Source organism: Protopterus annectens, chromosome 14.part0 (genome assembly GCF_019279795.1).
Source record: "Protopterus annectens isolate FY-2018-M chromosome 14.part0, PAN1.0, whole genome shotgun sequence".
Lineage (NCBI taxonomy): Eukaryota > Metazoa > Chordata > Ceratodontiformes > Protopteridae > Protopterus > Protopterus annectens.
In genome coordinates, this window is record NC_056748.1 from 308,111,376 (window position 1) to 308,135,021 (window position 23,646).

At 35.9% G+C, this 23,646-nt stretch overlaps 1 protein-coding gene across 1 annotated transcript in view; it reads left to right on the plus strand.

The window, feature by feature from the left end:
- Window positions 1-23,646, plus strand: part of ADAMTS18 (ADAM metallopeptidase with thrombospondin type 1 motif 18) — a 403,884-nt gene that overhangs the window by 306,348 nt on the left and 73,890 nt on the right. The window contains exons 13-14 of the mRNA XM_044055552.1: window positions 10,832-10,958; window positions 16,921-17,125. Of these exons, the coding sequence (XP_043911487.1) occupies window positions 10,832-10,958; window positions 16,921-17,125 (332 nt within the window). The remainder of the gene's footprint in view (window positions 1-10,831; window positions 10,959-16,920; window positions 17,126-23,646) is intronic.

Genomic DNA, 23,646 nt, shown 5'->3' on the forward strand with positions numbered 1-23,646 from the left:
GTTGACTGAAGCAGATATATACCTTTAAATGTCAATAAACTGTCAAGCACAATTTGGTGAGGTGATGGATCACATGGAATTTGTCAGACTTGCCCCCCTACCCTTACGAGAGTCATGGTAACGCCTTTCCCAGAAGTAAAACAGGTTGTGATTGGATTGCTTTTCTTTTTTTCCCTCTGCATTGTGATTCAATGTACTGCAGTCTACACAAGTGAAATGAAAAATTTTGATATGTGTGTGTGTGTGTGTGTGTGTGTGTGTGTGTGTGTGTGTGTGTGTGTGTGTATATACATACATACACAATATATAATATATATATTATAATGTATTCCTTCATGTCAAACATTAAAATATTCGAAAACAAAAACATTAATTCTAAATGATCAAAACACAAAACAGTAAAAAAACAAACAAAAATAAAATATTTTATGGCAGGCTAAGCCCTCTGCACCACCCATTAATTATATATACCAACACTGAGATTGCAAAATAGCATACAAAGGGCAAATCCCTGCTGTCCACTGTATTCAGAACTCATATACACAGAAGTCAGCAGTATTTGAAATGAATAGCCTTTAGTCTTTTAGTCTGAACATTCAACTAAATCATGTGCAAATATATATATATATATATATATATATATATATATATATATATATATATATATATATACATATATATATATGTGTGTGTGTGTGTGTGTGTGTGTGTGTGTGTGTGTGTGTGTGTGTGCATCTTTGTGTGTGTGTAATTATTTGAAGAATGGTTAACATGTACACTAAAGAAGAGTTTCTCTCACTCTCAGTCTGGTGGTTTTATTTGTTCTTGATATGTTAAATGGTTGACTGCAACATTTGACTATTCATTTTACTGACAACACAAATACTCAAAAAACAATTCCTTTTCTGACCTATAGACCATACTCCTACAAAATAATTCAGACTAAATTTGTCTGAAAAGTTGAAATGCTATGAAAGAGGGTTTTCTAAGGTAAGATGTAATGTTTCGTGTTAGGGGTAGAAACACAGTTGAAGTTAGGGGTAGCATGCACTACAAAGGTGGTCCCCTGCTCACCTTTGTAATGCATGCTAACCCTAACCCAGCCCTATCCCTGTTCCTAATCCTAGGAATTGCACCTTACCTTTAAAGACAAAAACAATACCAAAAATCAGTACAACTTCCCATTTTCACAGAATCTTCAGATTTTTGTCTCATATTTTTGGTTTGTTCCTCATAAAATTTGTGGTTTTATGGCAAACCATTAAGCATTAATGTCTCTAAATAATGACAGAGGTTTGAGTTTTAGACTTCATATCCTTTACAAAAAGCATGCCAGTGCTCAAGCTGTTATCTTATCAATGTTATAAAGTTATTACAGCAATATTAAAAATTGTCCCTGTTTTTGAGGCTTTGTCCCTCATTATTTTTGCCTTTGCCCAGATTTCTTGTCTTTTAATAGGTTGAGAGGCCGTAATGTACAGTTTACATTTCAGTATGTATTTTATCATAACAAATTGGTCTTACTTATTTTTTTTTTTCAGAACAATGGAAATAAAGAAATAGGGGTTACCAGTTCTCCCTCTTCATAAGGCAGTATTTCAATTACAGCTGCAGAACAGATAGAGCACTGATAACACTTTATTGTGATTTGTCTTCTGCATTGAAGTGTCATTCTTTTCACATTAGCAAACACTGCATGTTGCATATGTTCAAAACATTTGAGAAGATATCGGATTTAGTGTTACAATTACACAATCTTTTCCTTCCTTCTTTCTTTATTTATTTATTTTATGTATTCATTTTAATGTTTAAGTTGCACAAGGTTGTGATTATTATATCCCGTATACCCTTTTCCAACAAGATTATTTAAAGTGACAGAGTTCTGAGGGTATATTTACTATGACTAATTTCTAGTTATTGTAATAGTCAAATACTTTACTAGTTAAAATGTGAACTGCACAATGATCTCATGCAGGTAGTTTGAATTTCTGTGTAATATCATTGTCCTTGCATTATAGTAGAAGTGTATATGATCTATCATGCACGTGTCTGATTTACTATACATCAAAAACACCCAATGTTGAAATGCTAGATGTCAACTGAAAAACAATTCTCATGTCGACAAAGAACTATGCATGTAGAAATAAAGCAGCTACTGTGCATGGAAAATATAAGTTTTAAAAAATGCCCCCCCCACACCCGCTATGAATTATATACACTAACTCTGAGATCACACAAACACAGGGAAAGAGCATATACCACAAACCTGGCAATTGTTTGATCTCAGATACCTGTTGACCAACTGTTTATTCAGTCATGAACAGTTTATTAAACAACTGTCTACCAAACACACATTTAACCATAACGATGGAACTCATATAGATATATATCTAACTGGATTTATAAGCCTTCATTGAGTTTTTGGAACTGGAAATTCATATGGTCATGTTCATATGACCGAGTTTCCAAAAACTCAAAATAAAATACTAAAACAAACAAACCTACAATTTTACAGGGGGAAAAGCCTCCCCCCTACATCCCCCATACCCCCTGCAATTTATATATACCAACTCAGAGATAGCACTAGAGTGGAGAAAATGTAGATTTGTATTTTTTGTTTATTTCAAGTTTACAAAACCTCAATCATATAGTCTCGACCACATCAAGTTTCCAAAACCTTGATGAAGTCATACAAACCCATCTATATATATTTATATGTGTTTGTGCATGTGTGCATGTTTACATACACATACACACACGCACACACACACACACACACACACACACACACACACACATATATATATATATATATATATATATATATATATCTTCTATTTTATTGAATGTTCAGAATATAGAAGCTGTTTACCAGTTAGTTGTCTGAGATAACACAGCAAGAAGTCCCTTGCATAAAGTATTTGACATATTTTTGTTGTTTTGTTCTTTGAGATCAATGTTTTTTTTTGTTCAAACACTAGCATGTTCAATATTTTAATAATTTATATATATATATCTCTCTCTCTCTCTCTCTATATATATATATATATATATATATATATTTCACATGCAGACTCACACACACTGATGGCATACCTTACATTAAACTAACATTAGAATGTTCGATGTGCATGAGACTGACAATCCTCGGTTTGGGAAATATTCCCTTGTGCCAGGAAATGTGCATTCTCAGAGTAAGTATAAATAATCAGCAGTGGGTATGGGGAAATGCAGCTGCTCATATATGACCTGCAGGAGGGGCTTGACGTCCTACAAAAACACTTGTTTTTGGTTTTGCCTGCTCTGGGGTTAATGCTCAAAGCATGTGCAGTACTTGACAATGTTTCATTCTTTATATACACATCTATATCTATAAATACTCACACCCGCTTAAATAATATATTTTTTCTTCTTTGGAGATATGAAATGTTCTTTTTCACATCATTTTTGTCCCCATGTCTGCTGAAAATGAAGCTTCCCCTTCGTTAGGTGTTGCACTGTTTAAAGGGGGCCAGGGGGAATACTTTGTGCTGTCACCAGCATTCTGTCAAGACAGCTTTTTTTTACATTCCCTAACGCTGCCTTTAGCAGTGATGAGAGCACCACCATCACAGCATGGGCTGCCTCTGCTCCCTTCACCCTGCACACATTCTCCCCAAATGTACTGATAGTGGCTACTATCACCAGCTTGGGAGGCCATGCATCAAAATTAACATATCTTGTGCATTAGTTGTTGTCCCTAAAGCATCTGCAAGAGGATTCATCTGCTAAATATATATTTTCAGATAATTCTCGAAGTCTTTACTGGATTTCATTTTTTTTTTTTTTGCTTCAATGGGTTTATGGTGCCACATAGCCATCCTTAATGTGGCAAAGGCTTTTTCATTAAATACAGTTTTGAATCTTAGTCTTTTAAGAGTGAGGGAGTTATCCTGGGAGCTTCTTAATCAGTATCTTTTATCTAACACAGGCAGGATTGTCTGGCACAGAGAGCCAATTAATCTATATGAAGACAACACAGTGGTGGAGTAATGGGTTTGCCAGAAGGATATATTTGCATATTTTGTTTTCATCTCTTTATATTTTGTTAGTAGTGACCTTTGAGTGAAAGTCTATGAATGGAAATCCATATTCCAGTTTTGTTATTTGTACATTTTTGGCTACAGGAAATCTAGCTTTTGGGGAGGGAAGGTAATAGATTTTATATTATTTTGGGTTATTTGTTATATAGTTGGTTTCATCTAGACAGTTGATCCAGTATATAAATTATTTTCTTTTCTGATTATCATCTAGGTAGTTGAAGCAGCATATAAAATATTTTCTCTTCTAACTATTTAAATCGAAGTTGGTGCCTTCATTAAAACTTATACTTGAGAAAAGGGGAATAATGTAAAAATGTAGTTCTTCAAGCAAGAATGTTTGTAAATTTTATTTGAAACTTTTTTATATATTGTGCACATATTTGGAATATATTTGTTTATACTGTAAATGTTACACTGTAAATAATTAATAACACATAACATAATCTTCTTATATGCTATTTTAATATAATGCTTAGAACATTTTTCATTTTATCATTGTGCACCATTAAATTAAATAAGTTGTACTTAGGTTTGTATAAAATTTTACTCCACTGAATTATTACTTTAAAAAATCTGAAGCCAGTGCATATGGTTGTATATTAGGCATAGCAATATCTGCATTATGTTATAGAATGCTATATCATTTTATAAGCAATTGTAGGCTTGTTTGGATTTGAAAAACAAAGAAAAGATGCACACATTTTACTTTATTTCATTCAGTGAGCTGTATTGAGAGATAAAGTCATTACTTGAATTATATGTACTCTTTGGTCACATACTCATTTCAGTGTAGTGTTAGTCTTTTAGTAGGTGTGCATAATGCCGGATTTACCAATGATTTTTGTGGTATGATAATAAGGCCAAAGTCCAAGTGATCAAATAAAGTCTGCTATGGGTAAATCCTGCATGACCTATACACAGGAGTAGATTATTGATATTATACAAAATATTATTTAAAAAAAGAAATTGCTTATTTTTTTAAATGAAATGTTATATGATAGCACTTTAGTTTAATTCCTTTTTTCAACAGCTACTGTACATCAGACTGATGTAGTGTGCATGTGTATAGCATGTATACCCCACCATGCAGAGAACCTCAATGAAATATAGGAGTTACAACAAACACAAGATGTTTGCTTCATAAAAGAATCATGACTGAATGACAACCTCTTCCTCCCCTTATTAGTTTTCAAAACTGTCAATGCAAGAAGGAGAAGACCTGGGCATATACTAGAAATGCTTTCAAGAAGGGAATTGCTTTTCTTTTTATTTCATGGAGTATGTAGCTGTAGGTAGCACCTCATTTAAAACGGGAACCCTGATTGCTCTTTCCAGTTAGTGTGCATACTTTTGAAAGGTATTTATGATTTATTGTAAAATTAACATTTATCTTCCTTCATAAGTAAAAAGCATTTTATTCCATTAAGAAATATTTTATTAAGATATTGTATAATATTATCATAATTTGTACCATATCATTTATGCAGTTTCTTATCATACCTATTTTGTTGGTTACTATTCCAATTATATTTAAATTAAATTTATTTCAATATTTGTATTCCAAGATATAGTATATCTTTTATATAAGTCATCTAAATTTACTGGTGACTTATTAACTTCTGTTAATGTTAATAAAATCTGACCTGGAAATAAGATTTTTATTCTGTCTTGCTATTTAGCAACATCTGTAATGTTGCCACATTGTCTAACAGACTTTGTTAATGGCTCTATGTCCAAAGCAAGATGCAGTAAGGATAATGGATATTCTCTCTTATTTCCCTTGTTTATTTTAAATCACTCTGGATAAAATGTTCTAAATTTGGCATATGTTTTAGAGTACACATATACTTTCCATACTGTCTCTATATTGTTCTTTCAGTAAGTCAAAATTTAGCAGTATTTTAAATAAACTTTTCTAATTTAATGAGTGAAGGGCTTTTTTCAGTATCAGGGTTAACATCATTAGTTCTTTATGTTTTCTTATACTCATTGCAATCGATTAATCTATTTTACCTCTGTGTTTGTTATAAATTCTGACGGATCTTCCTCAATTAGTATTGGAAAATGTTTTAATTCTATCTGTTACAATAGATATAAACAATTTGGAATCTATGTTTATTATAGATGTAGGCCTGTATGATTAACAGAAACGTGGTACTTTATTTTGTTTTAATATATGTGGAATGCATTCATCCAAGAGCAGAGAACTGTACTATCCCAATGTACTTTAAAGAGAAGTATAACATTCCAGTGGAATTCTATCATATGCTTGGACTTCATTGTTTAAATTTTAGTCTTATTTATCTTCAGGAAGCTAATGGTCTTCAGTTGATGGCATTTCTGTTCTTTTGATGTTTTATTATTAGAATTCCCCTTAGTAAAAAATTCCATTTAGTTTTATCTGATATAATAATGTTTTCATTGTTATTACTGCTGACGACCTGAAATTGGGTAAACTGATTACAAGTGTTACAGATAAGGCATGTCTGCAAAATAATTTGACTAAACTGATCATTTGGGCACAGGAGAATAATATGTTGATAAATACATCAAAAACTAAGCATATGAGATTTGGGAGACATAAACTGAAAGGTGAATATTTAATACAGCATACAGTAATTGAAAGTGTAGACTCATTTAAGGACCTGGGTATATGGGTAGATTCAGCTATGAATTTTTTAAATCATATCAACCAATTGGCTAATGATAGTTATAGAACTATAGGTTATATAAAAAGATTTATGAAGTTTAGGAACTCAAACATAATGAAGTCATCTGTTTGTTAGTTACATTAGACCCAAACTTAAGTATGGAATAACAATATGGAAACCCTATAGGAAAACAAGCATGAATAAACTGGAAAGAGTACAGCAGAAATATACCAAGGGCACCCATGGATGTGAAAATCTAAGTTATTGTGAAAGACTAAAATATCTGAACTTGTACAGTGTCTCTTACAGATATTTAAGAGGAGATCTTATTCAGGTATATAGGGCATTTAGGGACAACTACCTCTGGGAATGTTTGTGGTTATCAAAAAGTACTAGAGAATCATCAGACAACCTGTGTATAAGGTTCTATAGGAATGAGAAATGCGCTAACTGGTTCTCTGATGGAGTAGCTGATGCTTGGAACAGACTACCAAATTACATTAAAGCAAGTACTAGTTTAGATATTTTTAGAACAGCCAGTACATTTATTATGGGAACAAGTGTTTTGGTATATTGGCAAGCTAGAAGGGCATTAATGCCCATGTTTGAAACATTTGTATGTATGTATGTATGTATGTATGTATTCATGTATGTAATACATGAAAAAAATACCTGCTATGCATGCAACTGGCTTATTATTTGTTGGCTCTTGAATGTTCTCAGTTCTGTTACATTTAAGCATTTGTAATCCACTATCTATTCCTTGTAACATTTTTGTTATGTAATAAGATGAAAGATTAACTTTCCACAATGCTTCTGACATCCTATGATAACCTTTATTCAACACCTTAATCATATTCACATATTAGATCTTCTTTCTGTGGATTACTTTGGCCATTTCCAGGTTCTTTTGAATTTTATTTATTTCACTATCACACTCCTTAGTTTTATCATTGTAACAAAGATGTATCTTGCCATGCATATGTTCAGGTATCCCATAGTATAGTTTGGAGTTTCAAACTTGATGACTGTCTGCTAATAATTATCGACATTGCAAATACTATGAAAATGTTATTCTGAAAACCACATTCAACAAACTGTAAATTTACCTTTTCTTGAATGTTGTGTGGCTGTAGAGATAGTATGTATATATATATATATATATATATATATATATATATATATATATATATATATATATATAAGTTAAGTGATATGGTGTGGTCCACCACTACATGGGAGCCTGCACCATATCAAAATACTTTGTTTTTGGTTAACTATTTTTTTTTTGTAGTCTCGTTTCTCACTAAAATGGGACTTACAGATGCATCATGAATCAGTATAGTCATATGATGCTCACTGTTATCATTAAGTGATAAAGGAAAAAGTCATGGACATTCAGAAGCCATATAGCTGAAATACTTGATGTATTTAAGGGGTCATTTGCATATATCCCATGGGCCTCTGTTACAGGAGATGTAAGTCATCACACAGTGAAAACTATAGCTTGGCTGGGGTTTTTCTTGTAGATTTTACTAACTGGTAAACTAATTTTGTTTGTTTCTGTGACATTTTTATATGCTAGACTTAAAGAAGTAGTGGTGTATTCTCATGCCATTGACATATAATGGGATTAGTGTCAGTCCCTATCATCCTGTGTACCTTCTTTTTTTTTTTAATTGCTGTCATTTGTGTTTGTCTCAGAGCTTGTTTTACAATACAGTACAATAAGGTGTTATACAGCTGCAACCAAAAAAGTAGCTACATTGCAAACGTTTGTTTAAATATCTTTTTGTAGTCCAAGATGAATTGATAACCCCCTCTCCACACATTTTGGTAAGTGTGCCAATACTTTACAAGAATTACAAGAAAATATTTTCTGACTTTTCTTTAAATGTCACAGACATCTTTCATACTACATTTAATTCACATTAAAATGTAAAGTAGTATAAACAAACATTTAAAGTTTAAAGCTTAGCATTTCAGTAATGAAATGCTGCGTGTGTAAATTTGTCAAAAGAGGTGACAACTGCCTTTGCAACATTCACTGATCTAATTTTTTTATTTTGCTATGAAAGGTATGGCTACTTTGGAAGTAGCTGTGAGTCAGTGTAAGTTCTCTTCCTTTCTGCAATAAAAATAATGGAACCAGTTTCACATCTCTCTACCTTTTTTTACAGTAGGAACTATGCACATAGCATCAGCAGGACTAAATTACCCAAATAAAATTGTCAGTAGTACCTGACTACAAATTTCACTGTGTCTGTGGTATGTCACGCAGGTGTAGACAAACTCCACTAGAAATTGTATGCGCTATTAAGCTTAAAAAAAGTGGGTGTTTTTTCCCTTCCTTTGATTCCAGGGTAAGGAAATGAAAGTTTTATAAAGTTCAGGCAAGTTTGTGATACCTGCACAAATGTGGATCTATGTTGTATGGAGAAAAGAATTGTGGATCTATGTTGTATGGAGAAAAGTAACCTAAGAGTTGAGTTAAACTTAAGAATAAGATTGAGTTTCCTTTAAATATGAAGGAATTCTACATATTATAGTTAGTCTATTATAAATGAGTGTTAATTTCACAGTCAAACCACTGGTCAGGAAATAATTTTAAGACTCTAGTTTATAATCATGTTAATTTGATAAAAATGTAGTGTCATGCATTCCAAAAGCATTAGTGTAATGTGTATACAAAAAAAAAATAATCCAGATCTTTCATATTTAAAGGAATATTGCATTTGTTTTATGTTTTCACCAAGGATATAGGCATTTTTATCATGTCTATCCTGTTCACAACACAATTAAAATTGCCTTCCGATATCATACTGGTTTTCATATTATTCAAGAGGATATGTAAATATTTTTTCCAAAGTTTGCCATCATGATAAATATCAAATACATGTTGGGTGATAACTAATAATTTGTTCTGGTAGTATACAATAAGTAAAGCAAACATTCCTGTATTACTCTTGTATGAAAATATTATTCTTGGCATTACTTCTTTTTATTCATAATAGCAAAACCCCACTTCTTTGAAGTTAAAAGCCAAATTAACTAACTTTTGATGTTTGTTAAAATTAAGCCTATGACTATATTTTAAAAGATTTTTTTTTATAGAAGTCTATAATCAAGTTAATTTCTTTTAAGTATTTAAAATGCTCACCTCTTGCCAGGTTATTATTTAAACTGCTAACATTTAAAAGTAAGATATTAAATGACACTGTATTCATTCTTTTAATATTGTACATGTTCAACAACTTACATTATACTTAGTTGTGTCTTGGCAAAACAAAAGCCATTGTTTAGCACATGGCCAGAATATGTTTTTGTTCATGTATATAAAACAAAATATGGACTAATATACAACAAATGTGATTTTATATGTACACCCTTGATATCACACACATGAATAAACTATTCTGGACATAAAATAGTGTGCTTGTGCCATAGAGGGGCACTTAGACTATGGCCCAGGTGATCAGGGTTTGATAAATAATAACAAGGTGCTTGGTGGTGTAGCAGGTGAGTAGGTGGCTGTTCCTGGTTGATCTTAGCCACCACTCCCAGCTAAGGTTCCTGCTGGAGAACAAGGACAGAATCATACAGAAAGGGGTTTGGTCAAGACTGATGAGGGCATGGCCACCCAAGACATGACTGTAGTAATTGATGGAGATGCACGAAGGACCATAAGATGAACTGTTGAAGGGAAGTAAGCAGTCCTAGTGGTGATGTAGGTTCCCATCTCACTACCCAGAGGGAGTATTCAGGTCAATCCATTCATTCATGAAACTTTGCTTGGTTGATGCCCCATCTGAAAGTCTCTTGCTGAGGAAATCTGAGGTGTACAAATATTCTCATGCCTAATAAACAAATGGACTCAAGTCTGATGGGAGGTCGCTGAATATCTGACAAACAGAGAAGCAGTTAAGCTTTAAAAAAGATCAGGCCATACTATCTATCATTGAACAGTTATTATTCATTTTTTGCTAATTCAATATGCCCATATAGATTTAATGTGATTTTTTTATATATTTTTGTTAATGTTGATTGATTGCTTTATTTGCATAGACTAAAACTGATATACCTTCTGTGCTTGTTAAGGCATTTTTGTCACAAAGGCAATGTGTGTTCGAGATTTTCTCACGCCAGTGAATTCTTCCTCTTGCAATCTTCAGACAAGACCATCCACTGGGACTAAGACTTGCAATAATCATCCTTGTCCAGCAATGTAAGTGTTTTCATATTGTTCATTGGCCCATCTTATTAGTTTTATATTGTCACATTATTCGTTATCATATTTCAGTCTTCTTGAACTGAATCCTTTCCCTTGCCAAGTGATATGTTTAGATACCCATGCCAATGATAATAGATACCTGTCAAATGCAGAAGCATTGTTTATTCAAACACTGATGATCATAATCTAAATGTCCAGGTTGCATCTTCAGCCAGAGTATGTTGCACATTGAAAAAGAGATCACTTTTACTTCAGCATCAATGACAGTAAAATACAAAGCAGAAATTAAGGAGCTTACATCTTATTTGGCAGATTTGCTAAGAGGGTTAAGGCTATTAGCTGGTAAAAATATTAGTCCCAAGTTTGATTTCCTCAACTCCCGCTTATAAGCTGCTTGATTCTGAACAAGTCACTCCTGAAAAAGGGAACTTCTTTATGTTAGGTGTCTACATTTTTTAGAGTTTGACCTTTAGATTCAGTAGTGTTCTGTAGTTGTTGTATAGTAAAATATTTTTACAGCTATTAACTTTTTAATTCTATGGAAGTTTGGTATAAATGTTTCACTGCATTCATTTAAAGGGACTTTCTGTCAACCTATTGTATGCAGTTTCACAGTGTAATTGTCATTTTGGTAGCAATTTCAGAAACTGAAAGACAAACATATGTAAACATAATCCTCATTTATTAATTTGGTTTAGCTTGTGATACACTTCTTACTTCCTAAAAGTATTCATATGAGCAATCATTTTGTGTGTTCCCCAAGAACTGTAACTGACATGAATGTAAAGCAGTTATTTATGCTCCTCCACTGATATCATTTGGTTTACATTAGTAAGCTTGTTGTCTTAATTTAATTGAGTTTTTTATGGGAATGCTTATGTGTGTTTTAATTATAGTTTAGAAATAAATTTGCATGTATACAGTGCATTACTATTGTGTGCTGTATTTTCAGGTTTATCTCTCAGGTCAAAGAATGCCCAACAGAGGCTATCTGCTGTGTGTGTGTGTGTGTGTGTGTGTGTGTGTGTGTGTGTGTGTGTGTGTGTGTGTGTGTGTGTGTGTGTGCTTAGGGGGAGAAGGATTGTGGAAAAGCCCTATGAAGATCCCAAAGAAGTAACATGGATTATCCGGTAGGTCACCACGTTAGTAGGAAAGAAGTTTTTTTTTGTTTGATTAACAATACATTTTTTTCAGATACATTAGTGAACAAATAGGATGAGAAGATACAAAAAAGTATAAAAGGACTTTGCTTAACTACCCATTTCCCCCAATATTTTTCACATGAAACAGAGTATAGTTAAACTACAATTCTACATGGCTTCCCTTTAAGTACATACACATTTATGTCAAGGGCAGAGCTAGCCACTGACAGGGCTGCAGTTTGTGTTTAGAGATCCTGAGAATGGATACAGATATTCCTTCTTTTCTGAAATATGGTTCTTTACTTTATGACTAAGAAAGCTATTATTTTGTTTCACTGAAATCTGATAATCTGTCAGATTTAATTCTGTCCATCGCGTACGCATGAGTGTGTGTGTGTGTGTGTGTGTGTGTGTGTGTGTGTGTGTGTGTGTGTGTGTGTGTGTGTCTTTATTTGGCAGAACTGACCATGCAGGAGGACAGCACTCAGACACAGTAGTAGGAAATGGTGTATGTGCTCCTACTGCAATAACAATCACTGCTGAAAAACTGGAAAGTGTATTACAATTGCTGGCACATCTATTTAGAGACTTAGTGGAACTGAAGACTATGGTGCAATTTAACCAGGCAGTATTGAGGCATGAAGCATGGACTTAAGGCAGATTGTAAACTACTTACCAATTTTCATACTAAATGTAGAAGATTAATTGTTGGCTAAAGTATGGGTCTGATGTTTACAACACCTTCTCTCATAATTGTGATTAGGTATGCAACATGTTGCTTTCACCCATGGCTTTTCCAACATTGTCAACTTTTACTATATTTTTGAGAAAGCATTAGATTCTGTTTCGTGACTCTACTTATCAGCAGTGCAGGAGGTCCCGGGTTTCCCAGAGTCTCCTATTACTGAAAGCAAAGTTCTCTTTCACAACTCAGAGCCATTGGCTTCATTAATTGTGATGTTTCCTCTCCCATCTTCTTGACATGAGGCACTAGACAAGTATTTCCTCTTTTGCCTTCCTTTTCCTAGATAGTGATTGAAACCTTCCAAGCCAAACCCATGACCCAAGCTGAAAGATGAAGGGTATGAGATATTTATTGGGCAAGTTAAGTGGTTCATACTCACTGAATATTGTATGAAGTATCAACTAGCTGATCCACCCATGGTTCTAACATTCAGGTGCCAAATTTTAAAGGATTTTGCCTGGGTTGCAGGGCTCAAGTCAAATCTGAATAAAATCCTTGTATTCCCTGTGAAAAATTCAGCTATTAATCAGTATTAAGCCAATATCCCTATCCCATTTTCATTCACCACCACTTCCCCTTAATATCATGTCATTTTTTTTATTCAGGTGCTAAGTCTCTTCTTCTTCTTCTGGCTGCTCCCATTAGGGGTCGCCACAGTAGATCAACTGTTTCCATTTCTTCCTGTCCTCTGCATCTTGCATTGTCACACCAACCACCTGCATGTCCTCTCTCACCACATCCATAAACCTTATCTTAGGCCTTCCTCTTTTCCTGTTACCTGGCAGCTTCATCTTTAGCATCTTTTTCCCAATATACTCCGCATCCCTCCTCAGCACATGTCCAAACCAACGTAATCTTGCCTCTCTGGCTTTGTCTCCAAACCTTCCAACCTGGGCTGACCCTCTAATATACTTATTCCTAATCCTGTCCATCCTCGTCACACCCAGTGCAAATCTTAACATCTTCAACTCTGCCATGTCAAGCTCTGACTCCTGCCTTTTTGTCAATGCCACTGTCTCCAACCCGTATAACATAGCTGGTCTCACTACCCTCTTGTGGACCTTCCCTTTCACTCTTACTGGTACTCGTCTGTCACAAATCACTCCTGACACTCTTCTCCACCCACTCCATCCTGCCTGTACTCTCTTCTTCACCTCTCTTCCACACTCACCATTACTCTGAGCTGTTGATCCCAAGTACTTAAACCCATTCACCTTCGCCACCTCCCTGCATCCTCACCACTCCACTATCCTCCCTCTCATTCACACACATATATTCTGTCTTAGTCCTGCTGGCCTTCATTCCTCTTCTCTCTAGAGCATATCTCCACCTCTCCAGGGTCTCCTCCACCTGTTCCCTACTCTCACTACAGATCACAATGTCATGCTAAGTCTATGATCTCCTTAAAGCAGAACCACACCCACTGACTCAAAAAAAAAAACATTCTGGGACTCTTTACAGGTTTTTAAATATTTTTATACATAATTTCTGAGTCTGATCACATGGGGTCTAGCATCTTGAAGTGATCCTGATTGTTTAGTTTGCCTCTAGGTATCCCACAATGCAGTGCTTGTCTGTAAAAAAAAATACATCACGCAAGCCTCTTTCTTCTAAAGCTCCTGTCACTACATTGATTTTACATGCATACACTGCTGTCTTTCAGTCAGTTAGTTTTAAGTAACATTTCATGTCCTTCAGTGACTACTTAAAACACAAACAGTGCAAATGCCACAAAACAGACTTTCAAGGTGTTTTTTTACTGCTGCTTCTTTTTAGGATGGCTAAACTGCAGTCTTTTGTGAAGCCTGAATTGTACTACTTCGACTAATCTCCCATCCTCCTTTTCAGCTAATTTCCCTAGCTGTCAAAGTGCTAAGGGTAATTTGAGCTGTTACCTGCTGTGATGCACAGCTCACAGCAGACTTGACTCATGTACTGTTGCCTTTTTCCAGCCTTTACTTTCTATATGGGTAGGGGAAGGACCAGGGAGTTGTGACATCACAGCATGGGTAGGTTTTTAGGATGGTCATGGTGGTGTCAGTCTGAGGAGGGAATTGGCCAGAAAATGACCTGTATTAATTGCCCTTTCTTGACATCAATGAATTGGAGACTGCAGCAAGTTTTTCCAGGGTGGGATAAAAGTTTTTTGTAAGTGAAACCACCACAGTACAGTAAGGTACTGTTCTAGTGGAGAAAAACAGTCAATTTAAAATGTTTTAAATGCTGTGTCATTTATTCATAGCAGGGACTGTAAATAGAGAGAAAAAGGACAGAGAATGAGAGCATTTAATAAGAGAATGCCATTGCTGCTCTTTAAATTTGAAACCCTTAAGAGATAAACTTTTAAAAAGAGTGCATGTGTGATATGAGCTTTTTCTTTCAATGAAGTATAGAACAGCCATTTTGGAACTACTCACCTCCCATTAGTGTTGCAACATTGACTCACAACCCAGTGAATTAATGGAATGGGCTATTCCATGGGTTCTTCAGGGAAAGCGAGTCCTGTTGTCATGTCTCTTTGTAGTCAAAGAATCAAGACATATCAGACTGAGCTCTATGAACCCAGAAGTGCTATCAAATTGTTCATCCCTTCTGATTACATTTATCTGTATCTGTGTCTCTATCTATATCTTTGTATATGTACACAGAGAGAAAGAGAGAGAGAGAGATTAAGCTTACTTGCTTGAAACACATCACACTGAGTCACAGCTTGTCAAGCATGATAGAAGGCCTCTTCATTTGTTTGTATGTCACTGCTCATTTCTAAGCAGAGTGAAATTGTTAGTACTATAGGAAGTTGGGTGGTCCAAGGTTGCTGCACCTCAAAGAAATAGAGGGACATTCCCTGCCAGTTATTGCACTTTCTATGATGTGTGGTGGCCACAGAGTGAAAATATTAAAGTTAGGGGGTAGGGGTTACACCTTGAAAAAAATGTAGTTTTCACATTAGCTTATAAAATAATGGACTTGAATACATGCTTCACAAAATTATGTGAACCTGAAGTTTTATTTTTGAACTGATATGACTGAGCTTCTGTGATGCGAGGTGTGATGATTCAAAAATGGACTGGATCCTTACACATATATACACACAAACACACACACACACACACACACACACACACACACACACACACACACACACACACACACACACACCACACCACACACAGCCCTGCTCCAGCAGATGACATTGCTTTCTAGTATTTGATGACAGTAATCTTATATGAATAATATTTTTGCTCCCATAATTTCACTGAAGTGAGGTTTGGCCAAACCACAATACGTATAGTTAGGCAGATAGATCAGTTCTATTAAAGCTCTCCTACCACTGACAAGTCTATCTCACAGGTGAAAACCTCTTAATTTACAGATGACAAATGCAAGTGCAGTGCTCCAGAGTAAGCTGAAGTACAGTATTCTAGAATCTTACACATATTTGATCATGTTTTACTGATTAGTACATGCTTTTCTGTCAATATGCATTAATACGAAGTAGAACAAAATAAAATTAATATATAGCTATATCTTAACTTAGTCATTGATTCTTCAATACCTACTTTACCCTGTTTCAGGGTCAAGCGAGGAGACAGTACCTATCCTGTTAGCAGAACAATCCATTGCTGAGATAGTTATAGTTAATATTGGCTTTCTGTAGTAATACGTTATTCTGCTCTCATTTTTGTCTGCCTTGTTCTAGTACTTATTAAATAGGGATGATGTACTAATTTGATTTGTAATTGATAAGCATTTTTTTCAGTGTGACTATGTTGGGGTTGAAGAAGGGTCTCTGTGATCCAGTCCAAGGACATGAAAAATAAAAAAAAAATAAATGAATAAAATACAGTTGACTACTCCACTGTGAAATGTATATTGATGTGCTTATAGAATGTATGATCTTAAAACTCCACTAAGAATGCAAAGTGCTGTTTGGTTTACTGTGGCACAAATATTGCATGCTTACTTTACAAACTGTGGACTTATTTGTCTGTATAACAAGTAAGCAGATTTGTGAAATACTGTCTCCTTCATATGACACTCTTATGTTTATTTTTCCCCCTGAGAACAGGTGGAGTACAGGTGAGTGGGGTTTATGCAGCAAATCTTGTGCAGGAGGACAACAAACCCGCCAGATTCAGTGTGTTCGTAAAGTAATATTCGAAAAGGAAGAGATAGTACCGCACTCTCTGTGCCTTGGAAGTGCACCAACACAGATACAGACTTGTAATAACCAAGCGTGTCCTCCAGAGTGGGGTACTGGAGCATGGTCACAGGTAATCTTTCCAAGTAACTCTTTGGTGAGTTCTGACATTAATAGAGAGTAGGAGCCATATTGTTTCTTATAAAACACTGGCCATTTCTGTGCCAACACTGAATGGAGGATGAAGCTTATTAAATTTGTTTGCAAGTGTTTTGAATATCAACAACTAGTTGTCATTCACTGGCTTCAAAGACTAGTAGATCACACATGGAAAAGAAAAATAACATTATTATGAGCCAGCACTCTCTGCCTTCCCTCTTTGCCATCATAACTCCAGTCACTAGCTGTAGTTTGTAAATGGATTGGATATTAACAGTATATTCCTTCTTAGTGTCTTCATAGACTGCTGAAGCATGAATGAAAAGCATGTCATTTGTTTAGGAGCAATGTCTCTCTCTGTTTCTCCTTTGACCGTCTGACCTCTACTACCTAACATATTCCAACTGATTCATCTTCTCATCTCATCAACTGACCCTGGGAACTACCGACCAATACGCCTGACCAGTCTGATCTGTAAGGCTATGGAGTGAATCATTATGGAACTCATAAATGGAGAGATTGGGAACCTCCAGTCGCTGGACCCCACACAGTTCGGCTTCGTCAAGGGCAGATCATGCCTCCTGAACCTGGTGGATTTCTTTAAGACAGTTACTCAGGCTGTAGATAAGGGAAAGGAGGTACACACGGCTTACCTTGACCTTGCTAAAGTATTTGACACCATTCCCCATTCGGGTATTATTGATAAGCTCACCAGCCTGGGCATAAACCCTTACATCACAAGATGGATCGCAAACTGGCTCTCAGACAGATCCCATAAAGTAAGATTAGCGGGATCTATGTCCGAATCCAGACCAGTAACGAGTGGTGTGCCTCAGGTCTCTGTCCTGGGGCCCCTCCTGTTTGGCATATACTTCTCAGAAGTACAGCAGGCAAGCACGGAAAGGCTGTGGCTGACTAAGTTTGTGGACGACTGCAAACTGGGTGCTATAATAGAGTCTCCAGCTGACATAGAGATCCTCCAGAAGGGCCTAAATGAGACTGATGCATGGTGTCAAAGCCAAGGTCTCAAGCTAAATGCAAAAAAATGCATAGTAATCCTCTTTGGATAAAACAGAGTACCCGCAAACTACAACATAGGAGGTAATCCCCAGAAATCTGAAGAAGAAATAAGGGATCTAGGGACCCAAGTAGATAGCCAGCTTTCCTTTGATAATCATGTTGCCAAAGTGGTTAGAAAATCCTTCTATGTGAACCATCTGATCATGAAAGGGTTCGCATCAAGATCTAAGGATGTAATGGTGCCCCTCTACTCTTCCCTCATCAGACCCATTATCGAATACAATGCACCAATTGGAATGTACCTGGCTAGACATCTCCAGCAGCTGGAGAGACCACAGAGGTACCTAATCAAGAGAATTACTGGCCTCAAACAGTTGCCCTATGCAGCATGATTGAAAAAGCTAAGACTGTTCTCTGTTGCATACCTCTTTCTCAGAGGCGATCTCTGTCTAACGTACAGAGCCATGTCCAACCCAGAATTGTTGAACATGCTTCATCTTAGCAAAACCAAATCTACTTGAGCTACATGCTCTAGGGGTATAAACCTCAACACAACAATGAATAGAACATGCTGGAGGGATAGATTCCTTTCGCAGAGACTTCCCTTACTATGGAACAGGGTCCCAATCTACATAAGACAGAGCCCCTCACTATCACTCTTCAAGAGGAACCTTGATGAGTGGATGGGTAACAGAAAGTTCACACCGGGGATCACACCAACAGCACTACTAGAAAGGGGCCAAGGGTACTAGCTGCTAGTTCAAGGGTCTAGGGAACTACTAAAGGGGCGGTGAATACTGCACAACATGGCTGGGCTAATATATGCCTTCGGGCAGATAGCTCAGTACCAACCTATGAACCTATGAACCTATGATCTCCTTAGCTGCATGTAGTCTGCATTGGCAGCAGAAGAGATTTATGTAGTACAGGGAGTTCATTATGAATTTGTCAAACTCTCTTCAGTTTCTTTGGCCGTTCATGAAAAGCCTCATTTAGCAGCAGACCACCTATAAGAACATCCATTCATTTGCTAAGCCACTTTTCCTGTTGAGAGCCACCATGGCAGCAAGCTAAAAAGTCTAGACCAGGCTTTGCTACTACCAATGACTGTCATCAGAAAATATAAGATCTGTCCAGTGTTTTATGAATTTTCAGTGGGTCTCCTGCTAGTGGGTTGCATCTTATACATCTTCCATGGATGGCACCCACTGGCCTTTCATGCAGGTAACGCAAACTACTTCAGTTGTCACCAGTGACGTTAAAGACATGCAGGTAAGTGCGTGAATGGGTGTACCTTCTTTGAAGGTTGGGCATTGGGCTGGCAACTCAGCACCGTAAAAATCCACTGCCAATCATTAGTGAACCAGAGTTTCATTGTGGTGACCCCTAACTGGGAAAAGGTGAAAGAAGACTTCAGCTGTCACCATTCACCAAAAAGGAGCCCTGCCTTTACCGCAGAGCCTTCAAGAATGCTGAGTTCCTTACTCTGTTATAGAGAGTGACCCCAGTTACCGTGTGAAGGAACCTCATTTAATATAATATAAAACACATTGTACACTGTGGCCCTTTTAGAAGCCATGATATATATATTTTTAATGTGGTCATAGCTGACTAATAAGGACTTTATTTGAATTGCCATTCATCTGTCCAGTATTTTAATCAGTGACAGCAGCAGAGAGATGTTTATATATGTTGTGAAGGCCTCTGGGTAGAAGAATCAGTCCAGATTCTTTGTATACTTTAGGAAGGAGCCTGGAGTGGAGTGAAATGTTCATTAGGTGTTGTAAAAGAAAAGTTCTAAAAGTGTCAACTATCTTTGTGAACCTTGGGCAGAGTCCATGTTTAGCCATTGGCATGCCCCCATTTTTACTCATCGGTTCCCAGCTTTCAGTGACATTTTCTGAAAGTTAAATGTGGGGGAGGGGTGAAGAAAGTGTTCTCTGGTGGGCTGAGGAATACTCACTATTATGTTACTATTCTTGCCTGTAAAGTGGTTAAAATAATTGCCAAAGGTATAGACAGTTACTTCCCGAGAGATAATATAGAGGAGTGTTAGGCTTTGAACTTTTTCATCTTTCATTTAGTTTGCTAATTTCATGCCAAATGAACTTTGAACTGGTTGGGAGTTTTGAATGACATGTTCTTTTGACAAGTAACTTTAGTTTCTTAATCATTTTATTATTCTTTTTGTATCGGCTGCTTATAATATATTACATCATCCATTTAGAATGATTAATTATTCCTCCAGGCTGGATTACCATCTATAATTTTTATTTGTATTTGATGGTTGGTTTAATCAGAAAATGTTTTTTTTTCCATTTTTCTTCTTGTGATAGTTGTATGATATTTGTTCTGTAAAAAAGCAGCTGTTTATTTACATTGAATTCTTAGCCTGTTTGAGTCTATTTGACTTATGCAAAAAGTATCTATAATATATTATTGTATTATATTATATTATATTATATTATATTATATTATATTATAAAGTAATTTTCAGACAATATAATTACCTGGTTATTTATGACTGAGTATTAACCATGATCCTTTCTGTTATGATCGTGGATAAGTGCCATTTTCTATAGTTTTTTTATATCCCTATAATGGTTTTTAGTTTTGGTGATAATCAAACTAAATCTAGCCTAAGCTCTGCCCCTATAAAATTTTAAGTAAAATGCGGCAAACATTGGATTACTAATCTGGCATTGCATCCTTCTTCCATTTTGCCTAATGTACGCAATATAGGTCTAGTTCATTTAACAAATGTGCTTATAAAACCTAATGGGCTGAATACTCACATTAGATGTGTATCTAACGTTTGAGTCCTACCTTTTCACATTCCTTCTTCCATATTGGTATTGCATTGCAGGTGAAATTCTGTCATTCCAAATAATGGTCTGGTGCTCATATCCCTAGCCATTTGCTTTCACGTCCTTATTTTGTGTATTCAGTTTTTGATCCAAAATTATAGAACTTATATATAAAATACTCCTTTTCTTCCATCTAATCTACATGGAGGTAAGTGAAATGTAAAAGGTGAGGAGAGCAAGTGTAACCTTTATATTCAAAGCACAAGCAAGGGATGAGCAGCATATTTCAAATCGTAGCCTGTATGTAAGTAAATATTTAAGATACATGTAGATATCAGTCATTTGCCTTATGACTTTATGGGGTCTATATTATATTATCAAAAACGGAATTCACTGAACTACATCTACATTTGAAATGCAGTTCAGCGAACTGATAATAGGGAAATCGTGGTACAGTGAGGATCGAAAATATGCCCTTTCCGCACTGTAGAGCAATCTCAGAGTTGGCATATATAATTAGCAGAGGGTGTGGGGGGCACAACCCCCCACAACAGCAAATTCACTGGACTGCATTTCTGAGGTAGATGCAGTTCGATGAATTCAGTTTTCGATAATATAATATAGACCCACAAATCCAGTTCTCTTACTTTGATTACTGTAATTATACTGTTCTATAAACAGAATGGAAAATAAAAGACAATAAAAATGTACTTGTTGCACACATCACTGGTAAAACCGCAATTTCTTGCTGTAGACTTACTTATATTTTAATCAGTTTTTATAGTGAATTTATACTTGAAATTTACAAGTGATCAGAAAATATTTTATTAAATATGTAAAGGTACACATTGATAACAGATTAATATTTCTAGCTAGTCTGTCTGATTACATTCCTACTTACTGGCATTTCATGTAAGAAGCTCAAAAGCACTTTAACCAAAAACATAACCAAAATAATGGCCCAGGAAACACTTGTGAAATTTAATAAAGAAGATGGCATAACTACACAATTTCAAAAACTAGGAAAACATTATATTTGGTCCTCCAAAAAGTGCTGTATGTACTTGCAAAATGTACTTGGACCAAGCTAAAGGTTGGAGAAGATCCACCTAAAACTGTTGTACCTTCTCATGGCAATAAATGACATAGTGGCAGATAGGTTGCAGAAAGTAGGTGGTAGAAAGTTTTCTAGATGCTGGAACATGTATAGAATTACTCCTAGAAGGATATATTAAGGATTGTGGGTATAAATGAAGAAGTGAAGACACAGCTGCATTTGTAAGCCACCCTTCTTAAAGGTAACACAATTGGCTATAGGTTTGAATATGTGAGTGGAAGTGACACACACAGAGTTCAGAAGAGCACAGGTAAATACAGCAGTCCATGACATGTGTTGTACGAGCGTCACTCTCTCAAAGCAAAATTATCGCTGATAAAAAGGGTAAATAAGTAATGGAAGAAGAGGCATTGCAGACACTGACAGGAGCAGTGAAGGTGTCCCACATAATGTAGTAGTGCAAGGAAAGGGGGATGTCGTGCACTTGGCACATCCCAAAGCTGATAGTAAGAAAGAGAGTGAAGATCAAATGACTGATGTGGCAGGAAAGTGCAAGGACAGGATACATGAAATGAAGGCAGAAAGTACCATAGTAAGATACAGATAGAATATAGGGGGAAGATTGGCATAATGGCTAAGGTGTTTACCTCACAGTCACAAGGTACAGGGTTTAATTCTCACCTTAAGAAATTGAGTAGGCTTAAAATGACCTAAAAGGGAAGCTAACATAGTACTTACCTATGAACAGCAATAAATATGATCTAATACATTGCAAACCAATTAAAACAAAGGAGGAAAGATAAAAATTGTTGTACAATGAATATGATCTGATACATTACAAACCAATTAAAACAAAGGAGGAAAGGTAACATTTTTTGTGGAACCCATATTCCCTGAACAGTTTTAGAGAAGAGAAAAGAGAGAGAGAGAGTGAGAGAGGTCTACAAAAGAGGGCAGACAGAACCTTGATAGGTTAGAGGATGGCAACAATAAAAGAATCATCTGAAAGGAACGAGAAAAGAAGAGCAAAAAAATTAATTGGGAACCAAGGTTGGAACAAATCAAGTCAGATGTGGCATGATAGTGTGATTTGCAAAGCAAATACCATAAACAACAATGGCAAACCTGACCGTCAGCCTATAAACTTTCTCTTGTATTGTTTTTTTCTTTACTCTACTGAAGTGCAATCTCATGCAAGCGCAAGATAATCAAAAGCCAGTTATGTAATCTGAAGGACTGAAGAAGGTAGATACTGGCTACAGAAGGTAAAAGGCAACAGGCATCTGAGGGAAGGGGTATTTATGTATACACCTGCATTTCCTGTAGCACTACTCTGTAAAGGTGTATACTGGCAGTGATGGCTAGAAAAGGTAAAAAGCAACAGACATCTGAGGGAAGGAGGTATTCATGTATACACCTGCTTTTCCTGCATACCACTCTTATCCACTGGCAGCGCTTTGACTGCTTTAAATACTGTAATACACGTTGTGCTGTACACAGATAACAAAACCAAGTCAGGGTGAAGTATCCAGCAACTTCTAAAACTTTTAGCAGTCTATGTGGCAATTCACCTTTAGAATGGAGCGCTGATTGCATCGGTGAAATAACTGA